This window comes from Barbus barbus (assembly GCF_936440315.1).
Source record: "Barbus barbus genome assembly, chromosome: 4".
NCBI classification, from domain to species: domain Eukaryota; kingdom Metazoa; phylum Chordata; class Actinopteri; order Cypriniformes; family Cyprinidae; genus Barbus; species Barbus barbus.
Genome location: NC_136732.1, coordinates 18,274,243 through 18,292,558, shown reverse-complemented (window position 1 = coordinate 18,292,558; position 18,316 = coordinate 18,274,243). Strand labels below are relative to the sequence as shown.

At 37.2% G+C, this 18,316-nt stretch overlaps 2 protein-coding genes across 3 annotated transcripts in view; one reads left to right on the top strand and one right to left on the bottom strand.

Moving 5' to 3' along the window:
* Nucleotides 1–18,316, bottom strand: part of LOC306868706 (voltage-dependent T-type calcium channel subunit alpha-1H-like) — a gene marked incomplete at its 5' end in the record, with an annotated part of 138,804 nt that overhangs the window by 87,898 nt on the left and 32,590 nt on the right. The window lies entirely within an intron of this gene.
* On the top strand, nt 11,869–14,899 carry LOC306868707 (uncharacterized protein). Of its 2 annotated transcripts, none has more exons than XM_079414998.1 (4): nt 11,869–11,921; nt 12,500–12,665; nt 12,757–12,849; nt 13,536–14,898. In XM_079414998.1, exons 2-4 carry the CDS (start codon nt 12,564–12,566, stop codon nt 13,770–13,772), a joined length of 432 nt encoding a protein of 143 aa, XP_079271124.1. In that variant the 5' UTR covers nt 11,869–11,921; nt 12,500–12,563; the 3' UTR covers nt 13,773–14,898. The 2 variants fall into 2 exon arrangements, with proteins under 2 accessions (XP_079271124.1, XP_079271125.1); XM_079414999.1 differs by having other exon boundaries at nt 11,873–12,286; nt 13,536–14,899.

The following is an 18,316-nucleotide window of genomic DNA, read 5'->3' as shown; positions in this document are numbered from 1 at the left end:
CAGCATCGCTTTTCTGTGGAAGCCGCAACTACCGCCCTGATTGAAACCCACTAACATGCAAATGCATGACTCACTGGAAAACTATTGAGTTTGGAAATCACACTTTGAGCTTAAATCCCTGTTATTCTAGCAGTTGGCATCGTGTTGCTGAATAAATAAGGCATTTAGTTGGCAATTAAAGCAATAGTAATAAGACATAATTAACAGAGGTGTTCTTTTACACATTCTAGGTGCTAATGTGGGTTTTTGGCACTGCTGTTCAGATTATCAGCAGCAGTTCCTTTATTTCTATTCTCTGATCGCTGCTGATATAATAACAGCATGACAGTTTGGTAAAAAAATACAGAAAAGATTGTTCTGGCAGAGGTGAGTTATTTTTGCTTCACTTTTGATTTTTCCCAGTGAATCAAATATTTTGAATCTGTTCACAAAAAAAGAGATTCGTTCAGTGAACTGTATATTACATTGTTACACCAAACTTTGGATACATTACTCTTAATGTACATACGCTATTCCAAATTTAGTCTCACATTTCAAAAGTGACAGTTTAAATATGAAATGATTGAATATTTGGTTTGTAATTTTTGAGTAAAATTAGATGCAATGTCAGTGAGTTTAAAATCTATATATTAATATGAAGAGAAAATACTGACCAAATAGATTTGTTCACAACAGAAAAACCGGTAGCACTTTATTTTACAGTCCTGTTCCTCATGTACATATGTACTACTTATGTAATTACAATAACTAGGTAATAACTAAGTACTAACCCTAACCCTAACCCTACCCCTTATCCTAACCCTACCCCATTTAGTTACCTTATATTACCAGTACTTTCTTAGGTAAATACACAAGAACGGTGTAAGCAGATGTAAGCACACATATTGTAAAATAAAGTGCAACCGAAAAACCTTTGTCTCAAACAAAAAGATTAATGCTTTAATATTGGCAGAGTAAAAGGAATAAACACAGAAAAAACATTTGTTTTTATTAATGTTATGTTTTTGCCGTGTATTGATATTTGTCTTGTTTCCTGTTTGTCATTAGCAGTTGTCTGCTTGTGATTGGGAACACCTGTTGGGCTGCGGATACTTAGTCTGTTTTACTAACCAGCGGTCATGTGTGGAGTTGTTCTGTTGTTTTTTTCCTTGCTTTTGCAGGAATGGGCACAGGTGGCAGGTATCCTTGGCTTAGAACTTCTCCTCCAACAGATCCTCGCTGATTTATTCTGTGGCCATATTGAGAACTTTGGGCGTTTTTTTATTGTTTTCTTTATTTCCTTTCGTTTTTCCCCTAGAAACGTATAATAAATATATTTTTTGAAACTTATTTCATTTGTGATAGCCTTCTTTTGTTGCAGTTGTGAGTCGAACTGTAACATTAATAAAAATATCCTACAATGTTAAAGCTTGAAGTGAGGTTTCCTTTTCTGTGAAACCCTTCAAAATAACAAATGGGCTTTCTCTGGGCGCTGGTTTCACCTTTACTTGGCAGTATCATGATGATTTCAAAAAAAGGACTCCGAGCAACAGAAACGGGAAGTCTCACTATTCAGTGTCACTGCTAACAATTGGATTATTTGCTTGTTGCTATCTTAGGAGAAAAGGATTAATGAAGCCATCACATTGATTAAGCCAAGAGGACCGTCACAGCCTGTCACCTAGACTAATGGACCCCACTGACACCAGGGTGACCGGGTTCTTCTGATTCAGCCAACTCATCACAAGTGGAGACGCAGTTCTCCCCTCTGCTGTGTGTTCATTAGCAGAGAGCAAATTCAATCAAGGCAGTCTGTAATAATATTCTCCAGTAGGGTCAGAGGGTCTAAACCCTAGGGACAGACACAATATTGTTGTGCTCTTCCTGTTATGCAGTACCTTTTGAACTCTGTGACTTACAGTATATGAATACAAAGAATATGCTTGTGTTGTAATTCTGAGAAGCATATTTATTCAAAAATGTACCAATTGAATTATTCTCTGGTCAAACTCAGGCACTTAAGGCTTATTAATTATCGAGTTTAACTTGATTTACACAATGGCAAAAACATTGACAGGGTGCCAAATAGGATGTAAATAATGAGCTGAAGTTAAAGAGAATGAGAGTTACAGTAGCTTACATGAGGGTGACAACTGGAAATTAATGCAGATACTTTTTAGCCATTTTCCCACCATCTTTTTGTCAAACAGGATACCAAAAAACATCACAGAATAGATTACAATCCATTGCTATATATTTATTCATGTATGAGCTATTGTTTTTCCAACAAACATGGTCATTCCCTGCATAATGTCATTATGGTCCTTTAATGTCATTAAGTTATTAAAAAAGGACAGGATGAAATATCATACTGAGGAAAAATGCAACTTGATAACCAATTAAAACAGTATTGCTTTCTTGGTTAAATAAACAAGAAAAAAAAAAAAAAACTATTTTATATTTTTTCATTAAGAATATACTAATCAATATTCTATTTATTAAAGCCACGTATGAATCTCATCAAGTTAGTGTTTTTGAATTTTTCGGATCATTAGTCATCTAAGTTCTGTAAATATTGGTCACAGACACGGAGATTTACCTTATATTTCATAAAGCTGATTACTCACTAAAACCTCCCACAGATTATGTTTTCGTGTCATTTTAAGTCTTACTTTGATGTAACAGTGGTTATAAGTGTGTGAATTGTTTACTTAGTTTTTAAGTCTTCCCATTAACACCATTATATTGTTCGTTCAGACTGATTTGCGAATGCGGGAGGTGGGATTCATCACATGAATGAACCAATCACAGCTGAACATAACCAGTCATATTCAATCATATCGCGATGGAGGCATTGCCTCCTCTGACATGACTTTCCCCCATTCATTCTCAATTACCCCCCACCAAAGTCACGACACGCTTAGGGGGGGTCTGTTAAAACTCAGTGGGCTCAGGGGAGGAGAGACACGAACTCCCGCTGTAACTTCACCCACTGGTGTCACTGTTGAACAATGTTTCTTTAGAAAAAGAGTGATTTATACGTTATATTTTGTAATAGTGGTGTTGTTTTATTTTTGTACTGCAATTTTTTTTCTCATCCAATATTTTGAAGAGGCACTGCCTCCCTTACCTCCATTCAAGTAGATAGGAGCTGTACATGTATGTCTATTACCTACATAGAAAATAGCCACCAAGGTCATTAGCAAGATGGCCGCTGGAAATGACTTGCCTTAAAGGGACTTTGGGGAGACGTTAATGGAGACAGCAGATCCCATGCCCTGAAAACACTGATTCGGCATTCTATTCATGAACTATGACACTATAATGATGGGAGGGAATTCCCGGCCTTTAAATACAATACAAGTCTTCCTGCTTCAGTGGATGTATCAGGCTGTGATATTGTAAGCGGCTTCTTAGAAATAAAATAATCTCATTCTCATTTCCTGTGCTCTCCATTCACCACCACTTAACATCATTAATCCTTTACATTAAATACTGCTGAAGGTCTGACCTCTTTATTATCCGTTTCTCCAGCGGTGGAATTAGCCAACTGCCAGATGTCAGCAGTAACCAGTATAAGCCATCATAAACCAGCATAAACTAGAACAGAAACTCCTTCTAAGCTGGCTCTTTCCGCTTGGAGTATGACAAAGTACCAGATTCCACAAGCTGAGTGGCTTTTAATGATCATAGACCTGGATAAGTAAAAGGTTTATAGAATGCAGTTGCAAGAGACGAGGCATTTATCATTGTCAGGTGGCTGAATTCCCACGACAGATCCAACGGATCTGAGAACAGCACCAGGCCAGCTGTACTGCAAGAAAACCTGCTGATCACATCCAAACCATCATCACTCCTCTTAGTCTCCATAACGTGCTGCTAAATACTTTCATCCGCAGGAACATTAAGGTGAAACGGTCCCAGGAGCAAAGACAAACTCAAATTATCAGCCACCGGTGAACCAGAATCCGTGAATGCTTTTGTGTGCAGAAAATAGCGGTCACCTCATTTGATTGACAGGTAAAGTCACTCCTAACATAGTAAAGTGACACAGAACTTAAGTTTCTTTACAAATTGCACTGATACAGCTTGTATAGTGCAGCGTGCGATAAGGGCAAAAGGTCAATTCATGCATTATTCGTTAAATTAGGTATTAAAGGATTAGTTCACTCCTGAATTAAACTTTCCTGATAATTTACTCACTTCCATGTCATCCAAGATGTTCATGTCTTTCTTTCTTCTTTCATTTAAAAATAAATAAATTTTTCGAGGAAAACATTCCAGGATTTTTCTCTATATAGTGGACTTCAATAAGGATCAATGGGTTGATGGTCAAAGTCCAGTTTCAATGCCGTTTCAAAGGACTCAAACAATCCACAGCCGGGAAATAAGGGTCGTATCTAGAGAAACGATCGTCCATTAAAAAAAAAAAAAAAAATAATTAACACTTTAATAACAAATTAAAAATTAACGACAGACTCAAGCGTGTGGACTGTGACAGAAAGCGAATGCACATCTATACTGTATCCAGTTTAGCAAGATAGCGACAGTAATTGAAATTTCTACTTCTTTTGACATTACACGACACTCGCCTTCAGCGGAATCAAGTGTCAAGCCGTTAAACAACTGAACGCCAGTGGGCGGGGCCTATGGTGAGAAGAAGACTATTCGTTGATGTCTTGTTCTGGAGGCAGTGTTTATGCAAAGATGTCATTTTTCACCTCGGATCCAAACAAGCCGTTTTTAGAGCTTGATTAAATAAATACTTTGTTTATAATGAGGAGGACGTCATAAGCTATGAAACTTGCAGGATGTTTTAATCGTACTAAGACCCCATATATGCCAAAAGATCAAGACGATTTAGATTTCTCATGTCAAACCTTTTACAGAAACCACTGCAAAATTCAACCAGTGCTGCCCACTACACACTTTTCAAAACAGCTGTCCACAGGGTCAATAAGTTACAAAACCTGGCAACCCCTTTTGAAAACATCTTCAACTAAATAAAAGACCTTCCTATACGGACAAAAACAGATCAATTACCACAGCGCCCATGATTCTTGGAATAACATTTTCAGTCTTTAAAAATCAATTACTATCCAGCATAACAATATCGGATTACAAAAATCATATTATACGCAAAGGCTGTGCAAAAATGTCCAGACCATCATTCCCTGAAAGAAGTGCTTTTATTCTACCAATAAGATTTCATTCTTATTGGTAGAATAAAATCGCCCATGGTAAAGCATTCAGCTGAATGAGTCAGGGAATATTATTCACGAAAGGTTTACATTTCTCATTTTTCCAATAGAGAATTGAAATCGTTACGTGCAGTGCTGAAGCTATCGTGACGTTCCCTTTGGGCATGTGCTACTCTACACCTATATACATCATGTGTAGATTCACATCAGTGAGAATGATCTAGAGAGCAGGCCAAGGTGAAAGTCAGAGCACTCAACGCATATGTGTGACGTGTGCGAGAGCCCTGGGCTATCCAGGAATAGTCAAGCATCTGGAATTATAGCAGACCCCCGAGTCGACCGCTGGCTCCGTTAACGTACCGGTCGTCCTCTCCGCTAAACCAAAGTCTGTTTACAGAGGACATGCAGCGGCAATTAAACAAGCCCCGTGTGGTGCCCCTCCACTGTGTCCTTGAGCTGAGATGCCGTTTATTTCAGATGAACCATTGCAGCTGCTGCCAGCTGTGTGCATAGTAATCTGGATTATTACTCCCCTGCCAAACGGGAGAAGAAACAGACAACGGTGACGTTAAATAAAAGGTTATTGAGTTTTTCCAATGTTCAAACTTCATGGACACTGCAAGTGGACAGCGACTGGTGTTTGGCACACAAGTGCACTTCTAAAATAACAAATAAATTGTACAGTGAAGCAGAGGCACAATGCATATCCAAATTCTAAAAGTGTCTAAAAATGTAAAAGTCTTTACTGTCAGTTCTGATCGCTATTCCATCTCTGCTGAATAAAATGTGTTAATAAAATCTGTATCACTATACTTTTGTGTATTACTCTTATGTAAATCACTACTATTTATTTCTCATTTGGACATGTCTTATCTTTAGGAGTGCCACTTGTGCCACCTAAAAAAAATTAATACAAAAAATAGGTGCATGATGCCCCTTTTTGTGCAGCAAATGAAAAAGGCTATCAGGAACCGAGACAACAGAGACAGCCAACATACTTCTTGTTGATTGCACTGATTACACTGCTTATGAAAAAGGCTTTTCGACGACACCGTTTTATAGTTTTTTGGTTGCTTGGTAACAGCAGGAACAGCCGTTGACTGGGACAGGCCATCTGCGGTGTGACACACCAACAGAGAAATGATTTATACAGGAACAGAGAGTGGTATCACAGACTGACACTTTATTATTAAAGTCCTAGATCGGCATCTGAGATCCAGCCCACCTAGACTACTACCACTAGAGAGAGTGAGAAGATGCAGTGCTGCTGTTTTATGTCTTCTGCGCAAGATGAATTTATTGCGTAAATGAATGTCGCTGACATTGATTGACAAGAAATATATGAAATAAAACTGGAAGCAGTAAGCAGCAAATGGTGTGAGGCACTACTAACATAAAAAAAGGAAATCCCAGGAAATTCTTAAATGTGGCTTCGCTTTCATTGTTATAAGCTAAATGAAATATACATTCACTGGCAATCCTTTTGAAAACAGTTGCTTAATCTTGCATTAATGTGATTATAGTTATAAAAGCCGAAGAACGTTTCTGACTCAACCTTTTTTTTAAATAAACAAATCCGTTACTATTTACTTTTATTATTTTACTACTTTTTAAAAATAATCATACTGTGAGTACTGTACTGTTGAATTAACATATTTCCTACCATCTAAGGACATTTTATAATGTTACCATTAAGTTACGAAAACATTATTTCTTAATGTTCTCTGAACGTTCAAAACGCCAGTTTTTTAATGTGTTAAAAATGTTTTTGTTGCTTATACAAACATTACAAGAACATTCACATTTAAACAACAACTTGTTCCATGAACAAGGTGTAAATAACTTTTACATTTTTGTGCTAAAGTTTAGAGAACATTATTAAAGACAAATGTTTTATTAACATTATTGGAGGGATGTTTGTTGATAACTTTGAGAAAACCATTCTCAGGCCTGTTAGCTGAGATTTTGGCAAAGTTAGGTTTAAATAGCAAGATAAATTCAGTAATTATATCATAGTGAGTGTACTCGAAAAAGAAAATCTCTGTCCAACCCTGTAAATAAGCAAATCTATATATTTCTGTATATATGACAGTCTATTGTAATCCAATTTAGCATTCAAAATCTGCTATTTCAGCTAATGCCAATACAGTATATCTACGGTATTTAAAATGAAAAGCCATGAATATTGTTCAATACTTGCCATCAGGATTATAATGAAGTGGTTTTAAAGATGTCCACACAAACATAGACTGTAGCGAACAAGCTGTAAACAGTCAGTAAGTATTGAAACATTTAAAATTTTCTTTGATCCGACTCACTTATCTGTATTTTTAAATGCCCCAACCTCATGCTTTCTGCAGCAAGGAAAAGAACATGGCTGAAATTATCCCCCTCTCATACAAGAGAAGAAAAGATATAAGGAGGAGCCACAGAGAAATAATCAGATTTGTTTCCTCTTTGGTTGTCTCCACAGGAACACTTGTCCGCCTCGGGGATGACGCATAAGTGTTCAGTTGCTTCCCTTCTTATAAACCTATGCTGTCTAATATTGGATTAGTCTAGACCCAAAAAACATCCAAGATGGAGAGCTAAGCACCTTAAGAGATATTACAGTGCTCTTGTCTTTAATGTGTCTATCTTCTGTTGCTCCATTATAGTATCCATTACACACACATAACTACAAACACTGCTCTGTATAAGCGTCATGTGGTTTATGTTGTTTGTTGCATTAAACAAGGAAAACATCCTCCATTATTGGCACCCTTATCCCTGCTGGAAGTATTCAACAAGTTCATTGGTTATTTGTCTATTATCATCTGCAGACCCTGCAGCTCGCCTGTATTAATACTTAAATTAACAAATGATTTCTATACAGTGTAAACAATAGAGTGTGATATCTCCAACGCTGTGATTTCACATAACAGGCCTATAATCTTCTGCACCCTAAGTGCTTTACTGTCTAATGTCCTTCATACTGTTCATCTGTCAGTGCTCTGTTCAAAAAGACAATAAATGCAGAGATAAGAATCTCCACAACCGAATAATGGCGTGAGCATGGACATCATATTTTTAAAAAGTGGTGGGGTGGTTTGAAACAAAATTTTAAAGAGATATATCATCAGGGATGTCATCATTTAAACACTTTCATGTTTCAAACCTGTATGACTTTCTTGACTTCACTCTGAAGACCATACAGGTCGCTCTTCTCAAGCGTTCTCAAGCAAGTTCATAAAGGACACAAAAGCACAATAAAAGTGATATTTCAAGTCATTTAAAGCTGTACAATAGCATTGTTTGATTAACAGACTGACATTTAAGTCATTAATCACTTAAAATCTTCCAGTGAGTTGTTAACCTCTGCAACTGGACCATTGAATCACTGAGTTAAACCAAGAATCAACAAATCATTCAGACCAATTGGAACCCCTTATTTACAGCAAGGATCCATCTCAAATCCATCGAATGTATGACATGTAAGACCTGGAATTTAACACACAAGTCACATGGATTAATATTTTGATACATTTATGGAGGTTTTTAGTCATTTTTAAGCCTGTCACCCCCAGTCTTTATTTACTTTAATTATATGGAAAAGCATGGCTAGAAAATTCCTTAGTTCAGATAAATAAATGAATAAATAATTGAATAATCTTTGTTATATTTAATAATTAAACAATTTTAACATTGAGTGACTTTTTCATTATACAGTCACTTGCATAAGAAATGAATTGGTGACCAATGCAAATGCTCAAATCAGGCGTAGCATTGGTTCTGACAGGTCATGTCAATCAAGCTTGCAGCAGCTGACTCTCAGCTGATCCACATCTATCTATAGGAATACAACGCCTATTATGGCATCCCTATATGTGACCCTGGACCACAAAACCAGTCATAAGGTCACACGGGTATATTTGTAGCAATAGCCAACAATACATTGTATGGGTCGATTTTTCATTTATGCCAAAAATCATTAGGATTTTAAGTAAAGATCATGTTCCATTAATATATTTTGTAAATTTCCTACAGTAAATATATTAAAACGTTATGCATATAACCAAGGTTCTCCGAGAGGGGAACATTAATGATCCCTGTTATATTTGGTTCTGTTCTGTTTATCCATGATAGGCCGTTGGGCAGGGTGTGTTTGCCAAGATCTTTGATGATACTGATCCTGATAATAAATAAATTTGTAAAATACCGTATTGACCCGAATATAAGGCAATGTTTTTTTCTTGGAAATGCATCTGAAAAAACGCGGTCATCTTATATTCAGGGTCTAGACTTTGACATGTCAATAATACACCCACAACAATAGGTGGCGACAAATATGTGTAAAACGAGTGTGCCATGAAATATGTAATGTGTGTTGTAATAATGTTAGAAGATCGCGAGTGAAAACAAAAGAAAAAGAAAATGCTTACAGCGGCATGAGTCGTGACTGTCATGTTAGTTTGATGGGACCAAACTTCCTCTGTAAGTGATTGCGTAAGACAGTACTCAGATTTTAAGACTACAATAAGATTTCACTTCTACTGTTAGTAAAACTTTGGTAGGTTACTATGAGATGGATAGACTAACTGTTAAATAATTCAGATGGGCTACCTGTTATTTTTATGGTATATCAAAAAGTGAATATTTTTAAACGTGATTGTTGGTACATTCTACAAGTATTTACCATACTTTCAAAACAAAAAAAATGAAATAGGAAAAATATGCAATTAATAATTTTTTTAATTTTTTTCTCTCAGTAAAACACAAGATTTGGTTTTCAAAAAGCCTTTTCCCAAAAGGTACATCTGGAAAAAGGGGGGTTGTCTTATAATCAGGGTCGTCTTATATTCGGGTCAATACGGTAGTTAATACTTCATATCTACATCTGCAACTGCCTGTCAAGAGATTTTGAAGGGAGTGGATAGAGTCATAGATTAGCAATAAAATTTTTTGCACACTACGATTTCCTCTGGAACCAGCTTCTCTGACTATAAATGTAACCCCTCTGAAAGAGAGAGTGGGATTAATTTTGCGCAGTAGATTGAATTTTAGCCAGACAAAATATTTGTCACATTCTGGCTTGTGCACTTTAAGAGTCTTTTAAAAGTGGGACAGGCACAACAGTGGTGTAGAAAGTCTGTGGGAGATGAAAGTACTCTCTATATTTTGTCCCACATCTGCTGATGATAAACAATATTTCCATGTCCCTTTTGCCTGATTTGTGTGTGGAAATTAGCAACTTATGTAACATAATTACAAATGGTTCAGAGATGGAAAGGACAGACTAATTATTGTGCACCATTAATGCAAGCATTTCAGAAGCAGCACTGTGCCATGGACCAGTTTGCATAATACAGAATGACACTACAAATGATGAAAAAAAGAAGCAGGTGCAGATATCAATCACAAATATTACAGCCCACGTACACTATAATCTCCCATCATCAGCTGATACTTTTCATAAACAAGCAACATTTAGAGAAAATGGCACCCAGGGTACTAAAAGCAGGAACCAATGTGCTCTTCAGTTGGAGTTGGTATATTTGTAACTACACATGAATGACCAAATGAAGTCATATTTTCAAGTGGGAAACTCTAATATCTAGAACTATTACATCTAGAGTATCTAGAACTCTGAATTCTAGATACACAAGTTGCCAAAATGTGTTGTGGAAGAAGCATGTCATTTTGAAACATGGCGAGAACAGTGATCTATAATATAGATGATTTATATAATAGATCCATAATCTATATATAGAAATCAGTAAAAAAAAAAAAAGCAAGTCTGTAGTGAATTATAATGAATGATTCTGCAAGTTATTTTAATCTTACATATTAAGAATTGTTCACCTAGAAATGCTGAAACATTTGCTGAAAATGTACTTATACTCCGGCAGTTTAAGTTGCAGATGATTTTGTTTCTTCATCAGAACAGATTTAGAGAAATTTAGCACTACATCACTTGCTTACCAATGGATCCTCTGCAATGAATGGGTGCCGTCAGAATGAGAGTGCAAACAGCTGATAAAAACATCACAATAATCCACACGACTCTAGTCTATCAATTAACATCTTACGAAGTGAAGAGTTGCATGTTTATAAGAAACAAATCCATCAAAACATTTCAAACTGTTTCTTCCAGCTAAAATCCATAATATTGTTCACCCATTGAAAAAGTCATTGTCTGAATCAGGAGAGAATTATGCACAGTTCAAACACCATTTACAAGTGAAAACAGTACAAAAGAGTCCGAAACAAATATATCAGTGGATTTTTTGTAACGTCTTTTTCACTGGAAGAAGCATTATTATGGATTATGGATAATGGATTTTTTTTGAGAAGTGATGGTTAAAATGTCATAGTGATGGATTTGTTTCTTATAAACAAACAGCTTTTTACTTCATAAAATATGAATTGATGGACTGGAGTCGTGTGGATTACACTCAAAAAAATGAACTTTCACTATTGTTAGTTTTACTACACCCACCCTTGTTCAAAGTACATAAAACATAAAAGTAACTAAATTAACACAAGTTAACTATGTTATTTCTACAGAAATTTAGTACTGTTGGCTTTACTTAGTAAGAGTTTGACTGGCCAACTTAACATTGTAGAGTAAAACGCAAAACCCGATGAATTTGGATCTTTGCGGATACCGTAGCTGCTCACCTGGAGGCGGAGCAACGGGACGGAAGACAGACGAACGCGCGAAGTACAAGGAGGAGGAGAAGAAGATGGTGATTTTGTCAGGTATGAATATTTCATAATTCTTTACCATCCTGTTAAATATCGCCAGGAAAAAGTGTTGCGAGTGTTCACATAGTTATGTTAATTTAAGTTATCGGTGTATTTCGGAGCGTTTGAGTCTTTTAGCCAGTTAGGCGTGTTCCTCAAAGCAAGCATGTGGCAGTGCAAGGACTGCAAAATAACAGTCTCGACCAGATCACAGTTGTTGAAACACTATCGATTAGCGCATGGACGTTATGGTCGCGGTAATCGTTTTCCGTGCACTTACTCCGAGTGTCCCTGTAGATTTAAAGCGTGGAATGCGCTACACAGCCATCTTAATTGTTGACTTCAAAAGCAGATGGCCAGCACTGTTTTGTGAACATGAGGTAAATATGATGGAATAACTATTTATTTATTTCATAATTTTAAGTGGTGAAACAAATAGTAATTAATTTATCGAATTCAATCTAATTGTGCTTTATTCATGTCCATGCAGAGTTAGGCTAAATGCTAAGTGTTCAGATGTCAATGAATGGCACTGAATATATTTTTAAACATGACAACTATCCTTACTATAATCTTGTGTCTTAAATCTGCAGATTGCTGCTGAGTTCAGTCGAATCAGTACCGGCCCACTAAATCCAACTTTTATGTCAAAATTGGATGGTTAAGTTACACAAGCAAGCTGGCCAGCATCTACGTTACCGGAAAAAAGGAGGAGTTGCAGGACGTAAAATTGGCAAACTGATGGCTACCATCGATGAGGTTTGTTTATTTATTAATGATGTTTGTAAATAATTTCCACTTTATTATGGTGATTTATCATTGTCTATACTTTGTCTCTACTCTTCTACAGAATGATACCATCTCAACTCGGAGAGCCTGTATTCTCAGAGCACTTTCTGTGTATCTTAATGAAGACTATGAAAACCTCATGAAGGAGTATGCAGTAAGTGTTCTCAGGCAGTGAATATTTAAAGTGTATGTATGTATGTGTATATATATATATATATATATATATATATATATATATATATAATATTGTCATGAAATATTAATACGCAAAGTATATTTAACTCGGGTTGTCAAAAGTGCCAACTTCGGTACCATTCAGTACTGAAATAAAAAAAAAATTGTGATGTGGGAATTTTGACCACTGTTGAGCAGATTCTCAAACAGCGCTGATTGGCCATAGTGTTCACATGCTCGACAGATGACTCTGATTGGCTACAATCATTGCTTCACACTCTTGACCGAGTTCTTACACAGATTACGTTCACACATGGTAGTGACGTATCTCTCAGCAGATTTTTCTAAGCAGATATATTAAGGAACCACATTAAGCAATTATCACTGTTGCCAATTACAGTCACATCTGTTGAGCACATGAAAACTCTGACACATAGTGATTTCCTTTGGGGAAAAAAAGCTGGTTTCTTCACATTTTTTAATTTCAGTCCAGAAGCCTGTACTTTTGACAACCCTAACAAACACCTTAGAGTAGTTTTGTAAGTCATGTGAAACATTAAGGAATGTACAGTAGATACAACATTTTCTAAATTCTCTAAATTTACAACCTGTATTTTTGATGCAATTAAACTGACTGAACAGTGTTACTGTTTTTGTGTTTTGTAGGACACAGACTTTGAAAATTCAGAGAGAGACATGGCCAATACTGTAGTTGGAATCTACATAATCAGACCTGAAGATGCAGAAGCCTGTGACCCACCTTCAGATGTTGGACTGATTGTTGAGGGAGTGAAAGTGCTTCAGAACCTTGGCGACGTCACCAAGGCCTGTGCTCTTCTTTTGGGAGTCATATACGTACAGCTTGAATCTCAGTTATCCTTCAGACCTGAAGTACACTTTTGAGTTTTTCCAAAAAGTGTTGCTGGGACTTGACGGACAGAAACTGTCACAGAAAATACAGGTTCTCAAGAACAAACTTGTTGGTTGAACCAGTACATCATTCTGGACAAATGAAAGAAGTGAAGATGCTTTTTTTTTAATTTTTTTTTTTTTTGACATTTAAATTGTTTCTGGTTTTAAAATTATGTGCCAGTTTTAATGTTATCTTTGTTGATGGCGCCACAATTTGAAATGGAGTTCTGCAGCTTTAACTGAAGTTAAAATTGTTTGCAGTTATTTACAAAGATTAGAGGTCAGTTTCAATCTTATCATTACCAATGACAAACGATTTCAGATATCAAAAATTGAGCACTGTAGCATTTGGTGACATGCTGTCTGTCTTGAACAAACTTTCCTTTTATTTTTCTAAGTAAAATGTATTACAATATTTGAAGGCAGTTGCAAAAAGTAAAAGAACAACATTTTGGTCAATAGTAAACATTCTTAGTTTTTTTTTTTTTCTGTCTTTTTGAGACAAACTGTTATCAAGCCATTTGTGGTTGTTTTCTAAAAGAGGCCAGTTTAAATTTATTTATTTTTTTTAATAATGGCTTAAATATTGGATATTTGAAATATCAGAAATTGAGCACTGTAGCATTTTTTGACAGGCTGCCTGTCTTGAAAAAAATCCTTTTTATATTTCTTAGAAATGTTTTTATTGCAATATATGAAGGAAGTTGTAAGAATGTTCAGTATTGACCAAAATGTTGTTTTTACCTTTTTTTTTTTTCTGAAACAAATTGTTATTTAAGCTGTTTGTTGTTGTTTGCAAAAATAGAGGACAGTTTGAATGTTACTTTTACTGTTGATTCTAAAGATCAAAAATATCAGAAATGGAATTTTGCAGTATTTTAGGGCATGCTGCCTAATTTCAACAGACATTCCATGTATTTAATTTTTCTAAGTAAGATCATTACAAATTCTTGAAGCCAGTTGCACTTTAAAAGACCTTGTAAAGAATGTTTACTGTTAAATTATTGATGTTTTAGTGTATTTGTTTCAAAGGACCTGTGAAATTTAAATTGTTTTATGGGTTTTAGCAGTTGTATATTGCAAAACCTTGCAAAGAAAATAAATTAATTTTGTTTCTAAAAATGTGTTTGATTGATTATTTAAGTTTTGCACTTGTAGAGCAAATACTTAAAACTAAATAAAGTGTTAACCTTACATATTGAAAGTTCGTAATTCTAACATAATATTACTAAATAAAATAAACATAACTAAAATGCATTAGTGACACATCTGAAAATTGTGTCAACTTTACCTGAATTTCTTTAGTTCATTCAACTGTATTATTACTTGTAGAAACTACTCAACACACTTGCGTGGAACCACTTGACACTCTTTTTTTATGTAAGTCCAACAAATCATTTTTTTGAGTGTACTTGTGGATTATTGTTGTGTTTTTACCAGCTGTTTGGACTCTAATTTTGACTGCAGCCATTCACTGCAGAGGATCCACTGGTGAGCAAGTGATGTAATTCTAAGTTTCTCCAAATCTTTTGTGATGATGAAACAAACTTCTTGGCCTCAGGGAGAGTAAATCTTCAGCAAATTTTCATTTTTTTGCTGAACTGTTTCTTTAAAGGAGTGATGTACGGAACAACTAACAGACAATAAGATATTCACTTTACTTTCACGACTTGCAAATATTTAGTTTTTGATAGCTTACCATGTGTAAATAAATGATAGAAATGAATATTTTTCAGCATTATGAATTCAGATGTATTTATGTGGGTTTACTGTTCACAGTTCTACTTCTGCTTATGTTTCCAACTTGAACGAATCACATCAACACTCTTCCATTAACTTCCATGCTTTGCTTAAAGGTGCCATAGAATGAAAAACTGTCTTTACCCGGGCATATTTAAATAATAACAGTTCTGTACATGGAAATGACATACAGTGAGCCTCAAACACCATAGTTTCCTCCTTCATATGTAAATCTCGTGATTAAAAAAGACCACTGAAAAACAGGCGAATCAGAACATAACACCGACTGTGACGCAACAGTCGGGATCACTACGCCCCCAACATTTGCATAAACCCGCCCTTGTTCTAAGCCGGCCGAACCATCAGAAGCTCTGCAGGTATTGTAAATAAACAAGCGCGGACAACAGCGAAAATAACAAAATAAATTTTATGTTCCAGGCCGTGCAGGGGGTGTGAAGTGCAGGGATGGGTTGGTGTCTGTATTCAGAAAGGCACAGAAAGCAAATAACGCGAGCCACTAAAGGGACATGGTTAGCTCCTTGCTAGCGGTAGCCTGTTACAGTACATAAGATTTCACTCTCAGTAAGGAGAGATGAGGATGATGGCGAATGACTTACAGATCCTGAGCACCACTGACAAGCATCTGATCTTGTGAAATGTGTGGTAAGTACTGTTGCTCCATAATGTAAACATAGTTTGTGTGATCGCGTCTCTTGAAAGTGAAACTATAACGCGATCGATGGATCGTTCAAAAGCAGTTTCAATGCCTCGCATATTAATAACGGCTCCCTGATGCCCGCGTTTTATATACAGCATAATTACCCGACGATATAACTGCGAGAGAAAGTATTTAAATATATATTTTCCTCCCTGTGCTTCCTTCTTGCTGATGAGCCGTACTGTGAAACAGCCAATCACAGCAGAGCTCAACATTGAGCAGCACTGTGAAACAGCCAATCAGAGCAGAGCTCATTATTATTCATGACCCTGCCAAATAAGCCAATAACAGACCATTTCATTCTAGGGGGAAATCCTAGGGTTGTAAATGGACATGTAAAATCGTTTCTGGAGATTTTTTGCCCTTACCTAAGCCATATACCTTCTGTGTAGATATCAGAGAACAATTTAAAATACTGTATCAATGCATTCTATGGCACCTTTAATGCTAAAGGTCGTGTAAATATAACATGCATTAATCTTTAAAACTAAGTGCCCCAACAGCTTCTTCAAAAGTTTCATTCAGTAAATAAATATTTAAACAGACACACTCGATCAATACCAGCGCATCTTCAGCTCAGAAACCGATTGGTCCGAGGCTACGCTTGTGCAGTAAGTTCTCCCACCAGCACTAGCGCAGTGGATGGGAATCACATAGACACGCAATTAGCAAGACTCCTGGTTGCCATGGAGATATGTGACTGTGCATCTGCTTGAATGAGAAATTCCGTTTCCACAGTCCGTTAAAACACCCACGTATCTTTTGAGCTGTTCGAAAGCTCCCCTGCGTATTTTAGCACCTTGACAGATCCACAAAGTCTGTGTCGATGCGACGCAGTCTAACTCCTGCCTTTTCACAACTGCAGAACTTTTTTTTCTTTTTTTTGGCCGTTCAGTTACATATGCCTCAAGGGAGAAGAGGATAACGGTTTGTGGATACTCAGACTGTATTAATCACGAAGCGTGGATGGGGTTTCTCTTCCAGTGGATGCACACATGTGTCGATTGCACAGGAGAGACGTTTGGCAGGTGCTGTTGTAACCGGTTCTACTTCGCCTCGCTCCGAGCGGGATTCGAACCGCGGTCTCCGGCGCGGGAGGCGGGCGCTCTAACGAGGAGGCTAAAGGCCACGGCCCCTAGCGTCAGTCGCCAGAGCGCCACTTCTTTGAGATCAAGGGAGTGAGGTTTACATGCACCAGCACACTTGCCTGCGTCTGTTACACTCACCCCCCTAAACCTCACTCCTGTCCGGGTCAACGGCACCAATGTAACCGGTTCTACTTAGCCTCGCTCCGAGCGGGATTCGAACCACGGTCTCCGGCGCGGGAGGCGGGCGCTCTAACGAGGAGGCTAAAGGCCACGGCCCCTAGCGTCAGTCGCCAGAGCGCCACTTCTTTGAGATCAAGGGAGTGAGGTTTACACGCACCAGCACACTTGCCTGCGTCTGTTACACTGTCACGTCTCACACTCCTTCATACTCTCCAAAATGGTGTCCAGATCTACGACTGTACTCGTACAGATAATGAAACCCAGGCTACGGAGTCTGCCAAAACTTTCTCCTTCATTTCTCCTTCGTTGTACAGCTTTAAGAGTGTAATTTGCGATGATTTGCTTTCCTTAATGCACTGCCCCAACCTCTGACTTAGCAATGATACATCCTAGATCTAATTAAGCCAACAAATCCCCTCTCTCTACAAGGAGCTCACATGTGTGAAAATGCATACACGCGTGCATACAGCAGGAAATATGGATGTAAAATGCTGAATTTTCCCCTCCCAAGTGTCTAAGAGCAGCTGTGTTACACAGCTGACATTCTCTATACTGTTCTGCCTTGATGTCCCGGGCAAGATCTCATGCTTTTATGCCTGTCGGGATGAATGGGTTTCTGTGGTCAATCCCAGCTGTAAGCCACACCAGAGGAAGAGAGGACAGAGCAACCGGCGTGGGCTTTCAAATAAAGGTATCATCACCCTGCGCGCAACCCTTTCAGGCTCTGGAGACTGCTGAGGGAGACCGGTGCCCGCAGTGAGTTGAGTTTCAAGCCGAGCTGATAAAAAAAGACACCCCACTTGGGCAGA

Coding starts and splice junctions, on each gene's coding strand:
- LOC306868707 (XM_079414999.1), top strand. CDS start 12,564: ATGGTTAAGTTACACAAGCAAGCTGGCCAGCATCTACGTTACCGGAAA. Junction 12,666..12,756: donor TGATGGCTACCATCGATGAG/GTTTGTTTATTT, acceptor ACTCTTCTACAG/AATGATACCATCTCAACTCG. Junction 12,850..13,535: donor ACCTCATGAAGGAGTATGCA/GTAAGTGTTCTC, acceptor TGTGTTTTGTAG/GACACAGACTTTGAAAATTC.